General features: G+C 43.3%; 1 protein-coding gene across 1 annotated transcript in view; it reads left to right on the top strand.

The window, feature by feature from the left end:
* Window positions 1–11,150, top strand: part of rftn2 (raftlin family member 2) — a 29,946-nt gene extending 18,796 nt beyond the window's left edge. Inside the window, exons 2-9 of the mRNA XM_005746290.1 lie at window positions 497–677; window positions 2,822–2,930; window positions 3,160–3,334; window positions 3,530–3,748; window positions 5,658–5,764; window positions 6,966–7,069; window positions 7,157–7,238; window positions 8,138–11,150. Of these exons, the coding sequence (XP_005746347.1) occupies window positions 497–677; window positions 2,822–2,930; window positions 3,160–3,334; window positions 3,530–3,748; window positions 5,658–5,764; window positions 6,966–7,069; window positions 7,157–7,238; window positions 8,138–8,323 (1,163 nt within the window). The 3' untranslated portion in view covers window positions 8,324–11,150. The remainder of the gene's footprint in view (window positions 1–496; window positions 678–2,821; window positions 2,931–3,159; window positions 3,335–3,529; window positions 3,749–5,657; window positions 5,765–6,965; window positions 7,070–7,156; window positions 7,239–8,137) is intronic.
* Window positions 11,151–12,901: the final 1,751 nt, after the last annotated feature.

Genomic DNA, 12,901 nt, shown 5'->3' with positions numbered 1-12,901 from the left:
TGTGTGTGTGTGTGTGTGTGTGTGTGTGTGTGTGTGTGTGTGTGTGTGTGTGTGTGCGCACAAACGGCGTGTAGCCAAACCCCTCTGAACAGTTGCTCTTTGTGGACACAGGAAGTATGGTGATAGCCGCATGGATTTCCAGCCAGGACTTTAGGAAAAATGGCACAAGACTCCGCCATTCACAAACGCTCCAGCTCTCTCTGCTCACTTCACACCTCTGATGGCTCACAAATGGATAAAATGAAAACAGAAGACAGGCTTAGTTTGGAAAGGATCTCTTCCCCTTAAGGCTTTAGAGTCGTAAGGGGAAAGGTGTTTATTTGATGGTAGATCATGGAAGGTGATTGATGGTGGTCACATGTCATTTTCAGACATCATAAAAGTTGGATTGATTTATGAATAATCAATAAATGGTTTGTGTGTCAAAGTCTTCAGATGTGTCATTCAACTCTGAGCGCAGGTTTGAAAACTGAGCAGATGATGTCTGTGTGTGCAGGTAGCCGTCCGACAGTCCAGTATGTGTCCTCGCTGTCTGAGTTGCCTCAGGCCCTACAGCCATACTACACCCAAGGCTACCTCCTGGCTGCACTTCACCCCATCATCCTGTCTGTGGGTCGGACTCGCTCGCTTCCCTTCAGCCTGCTCTACCGCGCCATCCTGGCCCGTCCTAGACCCAGGTACGCCAGTCCTAGTCCAACGTCATCAAATTTATCTTAAAACTGGCCTATTATTGATTTTTTTTTCTTGTAAGTCATGGTCAAAGAAAGCTTTTGCCATGATGTTGTCTAGTAGGTATATGAAAGATAAATGAAGTCAGCTGCATATTTAATGCAGATTGCTGATAGGAGGTCTGACTTGCGTGCTAGCAGAGAGAGGAGACGGTGTTTTGGTTTGACTACTGTTCAGTTTCTGTTGGCTAAAATTCACCTGACAACAGGGATCTCTTAGCAGCCAATGAGGATGGAGTATGTCTGATCTCTCAAGCCTACTGGGCTCTGCTGAGGGACCCAAGGGGGCGACAAAACCACCACAAAGAGATATAAAACCCACTGCCAGGAAGGTCAAAACCACAATACCCACACAACAGTCGCAAAGGGACCCAGAATCACCATACACAGCTGAAACAACCGCAAACAGAATAAACATGACTTGACTACAAAGAGAAATGAAACCTCCAAGACTAAACACGACTACCATTCGGAAAAAAACTACAAAGAAACTAAACATGAAACCGAGAAACATAAAACAGCCACCAAGGAAGCCAAACTAACCAGAAGAGTCTAAAAATGATTACCAGCAACACAAAACAACCACGAACAGACTAAATACCAGGAGACTAAAATCAACCACAGAGGAACTAAACATGATTATTAGCAACATGACTGTAAAGTTGCACAAATCAACCAATACGAGGCACGAACATTTTCACACTTTTCTCTCTTGTTTAAACACTCTCAAAGTTCAAACCTTCGTAGAAAAATAAGTCCAGTATTATAGAATGAAACCAAAGATCAAACCCTGTTTTCAGGTCCACAACATGGGAATAGAGCAGCTGCCAGAGAATTCAACATTAATGAATCAATGGTATGGAAGTGGAGGAAGCAAGAAGAATGGTAACTTCTACCTTCCTTTAGCATGTCCAGAAGTCCCAGTTTTTGTGCAATGGTTAGCATCTTCTTCTGCCTTTTAGGTGCTACCGCAGGAGCCTTTGACGGTGCAAAACGCTTCATCGACATTGTTGTGTTTGTTTGAGAAAACTTAAAAAGTGCAGCACTTCAGAGTCACACTGTAGCGATCTAAGATTTATGTAAATTTGACAAGCTGAACGCATTCTGTACTGTACAGGAGACACAGCACGAGGTTAATTGACAATGGTCTACAGCTGATCGGGACACAGAACACAATGTGCTGTAAAACAAAAAAAAACAAAAAAAAACATGCAAAATTGCACCAAAAAAATCTGCGAATCAGTGAGGCCGCAAAAGGTGAACCACGTTATAGCGAGGGACCACTGTATTGCCGTGTTTTCCGCACTATAAGACACACTTAAAATCCTTTAATTTTGTCAAAAATTGACAGTGTGCCTTATAATCCGGTGCACCTTATGTATGAATTCTGGTTGTGCTTACTGATCTCGAACCGATTTTATGTGGTACACGACGCTCAAAAATCTGTCAAAAATGTTTTAGTCCGTTACTGAAGTTGGGCTAGCTGGTATATAAGGATGTGCTACGTGATCGTAGCGACAAAGCTATGTTAGCATAACATTAGCACAGTGAAGCTGGAGGATGAACGCTAACTTTTTTCCACTCGAGAACAACTGAGATAATCCATCCACAATACGAGGTTAGTCATTAATATACTGCAACAACATGGGAATAGAGCAGCTGGAGAGAATTCAACATTAATGAATCAATGGTACAGAAGTGGAGGAAGCAAGAAGAATGAGTTGAGTAAAGTTTGACTTATCTGACTGCTTTGTTTCACTTAATGTGCCTTATGGTCCGAAAAATACATAGGTTTGTGGAGCGTTGTGTTGTTTTTTTCTGTTAGTTGTGTGAGGGGATTTTTTCCTGCAGACTGTGGTGTTATGCTCGTATCGAGTCGCTGTCTCCTCATACTGATGAGAACAAAGTGAAACGTTTACCTTCATGTTGAAACGGTGCTACAACGGTCTGTGCGTACTCTTATCACTACAGTAGCAGCAGCCTGCTGCGCATGTAAATGATTTATTTGTTTGTGTCTGCAGCTCTGTGACAGCTGGACTCTGCTGAACAAGTCTCCCTGGGGTCTAACACTTATCTTTGTTATGTGATTTCAGTAAGCAGACAGCATCCATGTATCACAGCGTGCCGGTGCTGAGGGTGGAGGAGTGGCCTTTACCTGGAGACTCGCTGACGGCTGACACTGTCAGAGCACTCATCGATAGGGTCAGCCATCTTTACCGGTGCATTAGTCAGATCAAAGTATCAAAGAAGGGATTTTTAGTATATATGTTACGATCAAGACATCCTCAATGGATTCAAGATAAATGAGTGGTCAATGTATGATAAAAGCAATAAATAAATACTTTTAATGGCTGAAAAATGTTTGAAAGCAATGTTGGAAAATACATTCACCTCATCTAAACTTCTTAATCTGTATTTATCTTTGCTGTAGGTGAACAGCAGTGCACGGGGAGGGGTTCGATTCATTGGCTCCGTCCTCCAGCAGGTGAGTGGGATCACCAATGGCCGGGTGCACAGTCCAAAGAGGGCCTGTCGCTCGCCTCCACGTACACCTCCTGAAACACTGCCTGGAGACAGAGAGCTGGATGACAACACCTACAGTCCCGGTAAGACAAGATATTCATGTGGGGACTTTCTGACTGGTTGTGTGACCTCAGGTTCACATCCATGGTGACAATAATGGTGTTATGTGTTAGACTGTCAAATGGTCGAGAAGATTTCACCCTTGAACCTTGTATTTTATGTTATTTTTTTAAGAAAAATGGTAAAATGAGTCATACTTTTGCTCCTTCTCCTTCCAGATTTGAGGTTGCTGGTCTTCTTCCACTCATGGGCTCCTGGCTGTGCTCCTCTGGACTCTCTGGGCTGTCAGTACCACCAGGGGGCACTCTCCATGCGTGTTTCCAGGAAAGGCCACGTGGTCAGTGCTCTGGAGGCTGATTGGTTGGAGCTGACTGCCGCCTACTATCGCAAAGGCTGGTCTCTGGTAGACTCCTTTGTTTACTGGGACACACCCAAAGGTTGGTCTGATGGTGGATGTTAAACAAGCACGGAGCGGTGCATGTATGTTTGTCCTCTGCAGGCTTGAGCACTTAAAAACATTAGTCATGATTCCAAAACTAAAAGACTGAAGAAACCTCAGCTGTCCGGTGACAACAGGTATTGTTCAAACAGTTTGAAAATGGTCTAAAACCCATTCAGATTCAGAACCAACACCAACTTTCAAAGTCATTGCAAAATCTCATCCAGACCAAAGCCAAGTTTGAAACAAGCCAAAAGTCAGGTTCAAAACCAAGTTTCAAACCATTCTACTATGCCCCAAACCAGAGCCACAGCCAGAAGCCAATCCAAGTCTAAACCAAGTCAAAGATTAGGTATAAAAACATTCCACATCCTTGTCCAAAACAAGTGTAGCAATTTGTTTAACATCACAGCCCAATACAAGTTATAAGATGGTCCAAAACCAAGTTCAGACCCAATCTTAAACTTTACACAGCTTTGTGTATGTATACACAATACACACGTGTGTGTTGTGTACTTATTGAGAGTCACCATCTAACGTAACTTGTATGTGTCTGCGCGTTTGCATGGCCAATAAACACGATTGTGATTCTAAAGTCCAGCCCAACAACACTGTAAAATGGGCCCAAAGTCAGAACCTGTTCCAAATGTTTAACTAGTCTGACGTCAGCTTGAAATCCACAAATGAAACCAGAGTTGTCAAAAAAATGTTAAAAAGACTAAAACAAGTTTGAAATGTGTCACACTGATCTGAAGCCACCTGTGTCACGTTGTAAGTGGACTGATTCTTGTATAGAGCTTTTCTGCTCTCCCAGAGTACTCAAAGCTCTCTGTACAACATGCCACAGGCATCCATTCTTCTATGCTTTTAAGTGCTTACTAACCACATTCACACACATTCATACTCCGATGGATGCATCGGAGAGCAACTTGGGGTTATGCAGACTAGGAAGAGCACAGGATCGAACCACCAACCCTCCGATCAGTAGATGACCTGCTCTACCCCCTGTTGTCCAAAACGCTGGAACAACGAGCCTCCCAATAACCTTGAATAAGTCCAAGTGAAGCTGCAGAGCTGTGCTCTGCAGATGAACAGGAAGCGAGGTCGCCAAAGTCGGGAAGACTGCTCCAAATATAGATGCAGTGGGAGAAAGGAGCCAAAACAGGAAGTGACTTTTTTGTGTTTATGTCAGTCTTTGGTTTTTGGTTTTTTATGAGATAGAAATGGATCGCATATGTTTTTCATGTGTTTCATTTTGGCCACAGTTTATTTTGTGCAAACTCGAGTCATACTTTCTAGTCTTTTATGAATTTATTTTAAGTCGTTTTACTGCGTGCATAGAATCAGATAACTTGGGTTTGTTATCCTTCTTCCTAATGAATTGGGGAGCATTAGGCAGCTCGCTGATGGTACAGGGTGATGGAGAGGTTTGTACAGACGGACTACAACACGAACCCTCCGCGCTGCTGTCCTCTCACACATGAACACGTGGGAACTCTCAACCTATTTCTAATAACTGGGTCATTATCAACCCAGCGACGCTCTCATTTCCCCAGCAGCTGAAACTTGGCTAGCTGCAGCGGTGTGAATCATGTATGTGCTGCCAGACAAGGTCAAGAATCTGGTAAATGTTTGATTGTTGTTCTGTACGTTTTCATAGCAGCATTTAGTTGTTTGCTCTTTTTAGCTGTGAAACTGCACAGTTAGACCACTTGATTCACAAAGCTGACTTGCGTAATGTCATCCAGTGCCCTCTGAGCAGTTTGAGTTCCACAACTGTGACTTTATCAATAAGAACCATGCCACGCAAAAATATGAAGATGAATTTTTCTGTTTTCACCACAAAAACGTGACCGTGTGTCTTCCAAACAGACGTTTGTGTCACTGCCACTGTTTGTGTGTTTCAGGCGAGCCGGTGCCTCGATCGCTGGAGGGATTGTTCGTGTACGAGGAGAGAAGCACGTCTCCTCCTGCCAATGACACAATTGTTGTCGAGCAGTGGACCGTCATCGAGGTCAGTGAGATTTTTGGAGAGATGTTTGTGGAACAGAGATGTTTTATCCACTCTTTAAGAGCAAGCTTAGGTTAAACTGTGAGGCTTAAACAAGACAAAAAAAAGTTCTTTTTGAACATTAGTAGCTTTTAACACAGTTTGAGATAAAAAATGACCCGTATGTGTACGTGTGGTTAACATTGTGAGCACCTGGGACAGAATTAGAAAGTCAAATAGACGGTTTGAAGAGTTTGAAGCTGGTCGGCTGGTGAGGCATCTTATTTTTTTTTATACCTTCATACCTCCTCACATTATACACCATATGACAGTATTTATCTAATCAATAGAAATCATTGTAGTGATGGATTGGCTGACTCGATAATTCCACGTTGTTACTTTTGCTGTCTGGCTTTACAAATATTCGTTTGGTAAACTTATAATGCCATTAATGCACAACTCACCGTGTAGTTACACCAGGGATCGGTTACGAGCAAAGCACAGAGCCACAAAACATATTTAGGCATGAAAGTGAAGAAAAAGCATCACAGCAAATCCGGTCTGGAAACTGAAATCAACTTTTGTTAAATTCTGTAGTTTCTTCCACTGATTTCATTTTTATTCCATAGGTTAGTAACTGGTTAAATAAAATAGTTTCAGGAGCCACAAGTTTGAGACCTTTGCTGTGCTTATTGGTTGAGGACCCTGACATGACACCTTAGAGCAGAGCTGAGGTCCAGTGTGAAGTGTTATACACTTAGGATGTGACTAGAGGCAAAGAATTGCGCAGCTTCTTCCATGTTTGTTGGCTCTAAAATACTCCCAAACACTCTTTGTTTACTAAGCACAATCCAGTCGTTCTTTCACAGCTCTCTGGGCTCAGCTGTCCACTTTATCAGTGTCTCCATGGAAAGAGAAAACCCCCACAGCATTTCTAAACAATATCATTGCCAGCTTTTCATTCCTCAGTATAGACCAATCATCATAACTAAATCGCATTTCCAAGGAACTCCTGAGAGACCAGATCCTGGCCCCCTAAAGCAGGTGTGCTTTGGAGCAACCGGCTCTCAAAGGCTCCCCTTAATGACCGGCTCTAAAATAATCAAATGTTAACATGGAATCAAGCCAGAAGTGGTGTTTACTGAGACTCACGGCTGGCTCTTAGCCAGAGAGGTTGCTTTTTCTGAGCCCTTCTGTTATATCTGGACACGTTGCTCTCCTGCAGGACTCCAATGTGAAAACAGATTACGGGCCACTCCTCCACACTCTGGCTGAGTTTGGCTGGCTGCTCACGTGCGTGCTGCCCACACCCATCATCCGGCACGACAGGTAGAAGAAGATGCTTTGAAGATGTTTTCTCTCCTGAAACATGTTTTTCAGTTGCATTTCTGACCATGCTCCCGTTGATGTGTGCAGTGACGGGAATCTGGCCACAAAGCATGTTGTATTCCTCCAGAGGCCGGTCAGAGGTGAGACAGCCGGACAGCCGAGGAACCAGGTGAGACCTTTTCCACATTCGCTGTGGCCAAGAAACATGATGAGGCAGCTGAACGTTAAGCAAATGTTTAAATGGTCTTTAATCTGCATCTGGCATCAGCGTTCTCTGTTGGATAGACCTACAAAAGCCTTGTGCAGCAGTGAAAGAGGCGAGCTGGTGAACACGTTGGGATGTTAAGCAACTTCAGAGCAGAATAAGTCTCTCAGGTGCAGGTGGAGACCCGAAACAGAGCTAGAATAGACATCACTGCACTCAGCGATGTCAGTGTTGTGCTCCTGCTTTCCCAAAGTAGTTTGGTTTACAGTGTGTGTGAGGAGGTTGTAAATTCAGACGCCAGCAGGGATGCAAATTTCCCTTTAATTTCCTTACCCATGCCAACATTTCATAATTCCTCCTCTCAGCGTAGCTTCCTCACATTAAGCTGAAGAGTTTTCTTTCTTTGGGATTTTCAAGAAAGCACTTCTAAACATGCTAGTTTTCTTTAGAAAGTATACATTGCTTTTATTTAATGTTGTGACTGGAGAACAGCAGCAGTGTTTAGTGGAAGTAAAGAGCTGACCTGTATTACCAGCATCATCCCGATGAAGATGAATGAAAAATGGCTCTGTTGGATAAGCAGGAATATCCTCTGTGTGGCTAAAGTCCCCCCTGGTGGAGAAAGTTGGTACTACTCGGAGTTCACTGCAGGTGACGGCTGCAAACTCGTAGGAGGGCAGAAAAACAAAACAGCAGTTACCTGGAAACTATTCCAGGTGTAGTTTTCATGAAGCTGCTTTATTTATTCCAGTCGCCAGTCTGCAGAGAAAATCTGTCTTTAGATTTTTATTTTAAATCGTAGTCCATCTGTGTCATTTCATGGTCTGTTATGGGTTCTGACTTGTGTCCCTCTCTGTCTCCAGTCTGTGTCCAGTCACTCTGTGAGTCGGGCAGCCAGCAGCCCCGACCCTCCAGACACCCTTGCTCTGCCTGCGGGAGGCATCGGGGGATTCCCAGTGTTCGGAGGAGGGTACCCCAGCTCCCTATCCCACATGGAGGAAGGTGGCTTTGAGCAGGACGAGGGGAAAGCTGAGGTCACCTGTATGTAAGCAGGTGGAAGTACCCAAGCAAAGAGATATGAACTGTGGAAGGTTCAGACTATTCACCATCTGACAGAGACTTTAATGTAGAGGAGCTCTGCACTTTGAAAATGTTGTTAACGAAGCCATAACGAGAAAACGGTTGGACTTAGATGTGCAGAGTGATGCACGCCTAATAACAGGTGCTCCCAGTATTATAAAGCACAGGAAATATGTTAATGTTATTGTGAGAACTTGAAGGAGCGGGGCTCTGCTTTCTGCTTACAGTCTGGAGTTATGCTCCTTCACAGCTCAGAAACATACTGAAGCAGGAAGAAATCTAGTTTAGTTTAAAGTAATTTAGAAAGAGTATAAAAAGTGATGTGGAACTATAACTAAACATAATAGGAAAAAGTCACAGGCAGTTTGGGTTAAAAGGGCCTACTTGTTCTTACTTCAGCCCTCTAAAATCCATGTTTCCTGAGAAAGTTCATGAATGTCAGCTTTAGATTTATATATCAGTGAGACAACATCCTTCAGTCAAGTAATCAGTTGTCAGTAATAAATGTATTCCAGAAACTGTGAAAGGAAAAAGAAAGTAGCACATTCCAGACTTTGACATATGACCGGTGACCTCAGCTTGAAGTGAGTGGATGTAGCTGCTCGGTGCGGCTGCCATCGTCCTGTGTGATCACTGTGTGGTGTCAGTGGCTCTATTAGGTTTAATATCGTACACGATGGAGCTCGATCAGTAAAAATTTGACTTGTTCTTTCATAACTGGTTTAAAGCCCCAGCTGTGTGCGCTTTCTGCTGGCGTGTGTGTATAACTGACTTTCAGTCAGAAAAGCAGCAGAAGTTCAGCGTCTGGACTCGGAGTTCTTTTCTCTCTTTGCTAATGTGCTGCTCATAAAAATCGACGAGGAAGACTCCTGGAGCCTCGAGGAAGATGCCGGGGTGGTGGAGGTGTTGCGCTAAAACGTGGCGATGCAGGGCAGCAGCTCTGACGTGTGAAAGGAGGAGATGGGAGCATTTGGAGTTTAAAGGTGAACTGGAAGTGTCTGTCAGGTGTGTGACGTGAGGAGAGTGAGGGATGTTGGTGTGCGTGACACAGGGCAACTGGAGCACCACTTCAGTGTGTAGCTCTTACGCTGTGATGAAGGCTCTGTGCTGAAAACATACCAGGTATAAATGGTGGGCGTGGCTTCTTTGTCTGAAAAGTGAAGCAGACACACAAGTGCCTTAAACCCGCACTCTTTCTAATGGCCACCAGGGGGTGATACCAAAGGTTGCAGGTCCTATACAAGTCTATGAGGAAACAGCCCCCTGCTTGGACCTCTATAAACACCAGTTCAGTGACGTATTTTGGATCATACTGATGAAAACGCTCCGCTTTGTAAAGTTTGGTCACTCCAAGTGTCAGAGAGGACGACTCATACAGTCGGTGAGCACATGGTCTGAGTCAGAGCTACACCCACAGCTCATTACATCAAAGTTCTGATGATGAGATCATCACACAGTTTACATGTTTTGGAATACATTTATCTGATATTTAGCTCTCCACTGAAGTTTTGTTTCTATTGTCACATATGATGTTTCACAATTGTTTTGTAGTTTCACCAGATAACCACACAAAAAGAGAAAAGTCACTGAACTACTTGAGCCACCGTACGGATATGTAGTTAACCTATATACCTCCCCAGTACATGATGAAAGCGAGGTGCCTGAAACAGTATATTTGTATAGAAAAGCCTATTTCTCTGAGATGTTACAGCTTTTTCAGCTATTACTCTGGAAGTCGATCATACAGCTCATCGTGTTTAAAAGTATTATTTTTCCTCCTTCATTTTAAAGGTACTGCTAATATTCCTGCTGCTTTCCAGACATTCAGTGTTACACACATCCTAAATGGATGGAGGGCTCTTTTTCTGCTGTTGTGCATGTGTGTGTATAAGTATATTAGATAAGTGTATTTGTCTCATTTATATAAAACATTTCTAAAGCTGCGCTTTGAAATAGAAGCGATCGATGTCGTTTGCAGTCTGTGATGCACAAATACAAGAAATGTGAGTTAAATGCCACAAACATGAATTTCTAACAGGTGCCATGTTGTGTGAATAGTATCAAAATGTTTTTAAAAAAAAGACCCTGGAAACTAATTTTTCGAAGGGAGATTTGAGATTTCAGGATGAGGGAGAGCTTCCATGCCAATTCCTGATTAAACTATTGTTTGTTCTGGGATTTTATAAAGGGAAGTTACTTTATAATAGGACACAAATGGGACAAAAATATGGAGTGACCTTATGAATCAGGAATGACTTTTAAGCGGACCTGTTCTTCTCATTTTCAGATTTGATCTCGGAACGGTTACAACAGTCACATTGCACTATTCCCAGTGAACCGTTCTTATTAGCGCTGATCTTCAGTTCATCCCGTCTGAAGCCACTTTTAGCTTCCTTTAAGCCAACTTTATTACGATTGGCTGCCCTTCGTTAAGCGTTTACAGGTGGGTGGGGCTTCTGCGCTTGCAGCCTGAGGGGGCTTTATTAGAGCAAACAGTAGAAATGGCCAACGTGTACATACCCTGAACTCATTATGTTAATGTTTGCTTTGTTTAATGAGCTCGATGATCAGAACAGTGCGTCAGGAAATGAGGAAAGCAGAGCAGGTCTCCTTAAAGATCAACTTTCAGGTTAATCTGAGGACTTTTATAAATAAGGTGCTGTTTTAGTTTGAATGGAAATGTATTAAATGGGTGTTCACTGTCAGTATTAATATTCTAGCTTTTCCCTTTTCTGAGAGTTGTACATTTCTCTTCCTTTATCGTGGCTGTTATTTTTTATTAAACAGTATTTCCCATGTCTGACTCACTGATTAACCACACGACCACACACGTCTGAATAATAGTCTTTTTGTTTTTATTAACAGACATGAAAATGTCAACAGTAACAAAAAATTTTTTTAGTCCAATAAAAAAAAAAAAGTGGGTTGGATCAGGCTCCTCCCACAAAATAACTTAATGAGGGAGAGGGTAAAAGAAGGTTGTGCTCCGACATGTAAATGTGGCCGATGTTCTCTCCTTCCTGGATGACTTATTGAATGCTTAGAGCAGCCAAACGTTGCCCACTGCTGCAGGAGATGAGAACATCAGGCACACTGGACACAGTATTATGAAGTGGGGACATGTCACGATGCAGGATCAGAGTTAGCCAAACAGCCTTCCTATACAGGTCAAAGGCCAAAGAGACTATCTGACTGCTAGTACACATACAGAGCTAAGAGATTACGGTTTTCTTTGTTCACTACCACACGAACCGCACACCTACATTGTGTTTTAATAGCATTATTAAGTCAGCAGGCTAATTTAGTGATCCATCTCATGGGACACCCCCAAATCAGACTGGTAGGCAATACAAGCAAAAAGAACAGAAGCAGTCAGGAGAAAAGTGCACAGAAAACATGAGTGAATTTAAACGGGGAGGAGTGGCAGAGGGTTTATATACACAGAAGGAGGGAGAGCTGTCAGTGTGGGCCTTTCTCAACAATACAGGTCACCATAGTTACAGAGGCTTTCTGCAAATCCAGCTGCCTGAGGAAGATTAGCCTGCGATGTCCAGAGCGAGAGGCAGCGTGGTGTCACGGCTCCATCGCTGCTGAGGATGGATGAATACCTGCAAGAACTGCTTCGTGTTCTATGCTCAGTACAAGGTGTTATAACGTAGACAGTCAAAGTGTGTGGGAACTAAAAAGGGCTCCAAACGTTAAAACGTTAGCCAACCATACAAAACACTGACTGCAAGCTTTAAAGCTGCTGCATATTTCCTTCAAATCTGAAGAATGCTCCTCTAATCAGGAACTGCTGGAGGGTAAAACCTTTCACACTGCAGTTCCCCCATCAGTATTTAAGCTTTCATGGTTAATGCTGTTAAAGTTGTCCTTATTTACACGGTATTTATGATTCCTTTATTTCTTATCTAAAATAAGATTATAGGTGCTCATGTGTGCTAAAAAACAAAAAATTCATCCCTTTATTCTAAATATAGTGAAGATAAATCTGAGATGGGCTATACTGGTGGGCGAGTGAAGTAAAGAGGCACAGAGGGTCATTAAATTCAAGTACAGCCACAATTGATCTAAATGAGTGTTTTCATCTGCTGGAAAACTAAATGCCTCCAGCGTGCTGGGAAGCAGCCACGGAGCCGTGAGCACACAAGCTGGATCCTGTGGACATGCGGGATTATGAACAGGGTTTCCCTACAGGAGAAGTGAGAGCAGGGCTGTACCCCCAACCTCTGAGTGGAAATAGAAAAAATAATTGTGTCCTGCAGGCATGACTGAACTCTGCTCCTGGTCATCTTTACCCTTACATCCTTTTAGAGATACAGGTGACTGGGGAGGAGGGACATGGACAGTGTTACTAGACGGGAGCCTCAATACACTGGTGTGTGTGTGTGTGTGTGTGTGTGTGTGTGTGTGTGTGTGTGTGTGTGTGTGTGTGTGTGTGTGAGTGTGTGTGTCTCCTCTGTAATGTAGAAATATGTTTACATGTGTCTCCCTTATGGTGGCAGCAGCAGGAGCTGTCTCTTAGGCTTCGCTCTCCCCAGCTGAAG

The sequence above is a fragment of the Pundamilia nyererei genome, unplaced genomic scaffold (assembly GCF_000239375.1).
Source record: "Pundamilia nyererei isolate P.nyererei 1_Seehausen unplaced genomic scaffold, PunNye1.0 scaffold00176, whole genome shotgun sequence".
NCBI classification, from domain to species: Eukaryota; Metazoa; Chordata; class Actinopteri; order Cichliformes; family Cichlidae; genus Pundamilia; species Pundamilia nyererei.
This window is presented reverse-complemented; position numbering and strand designations above follow the sequence as displayed.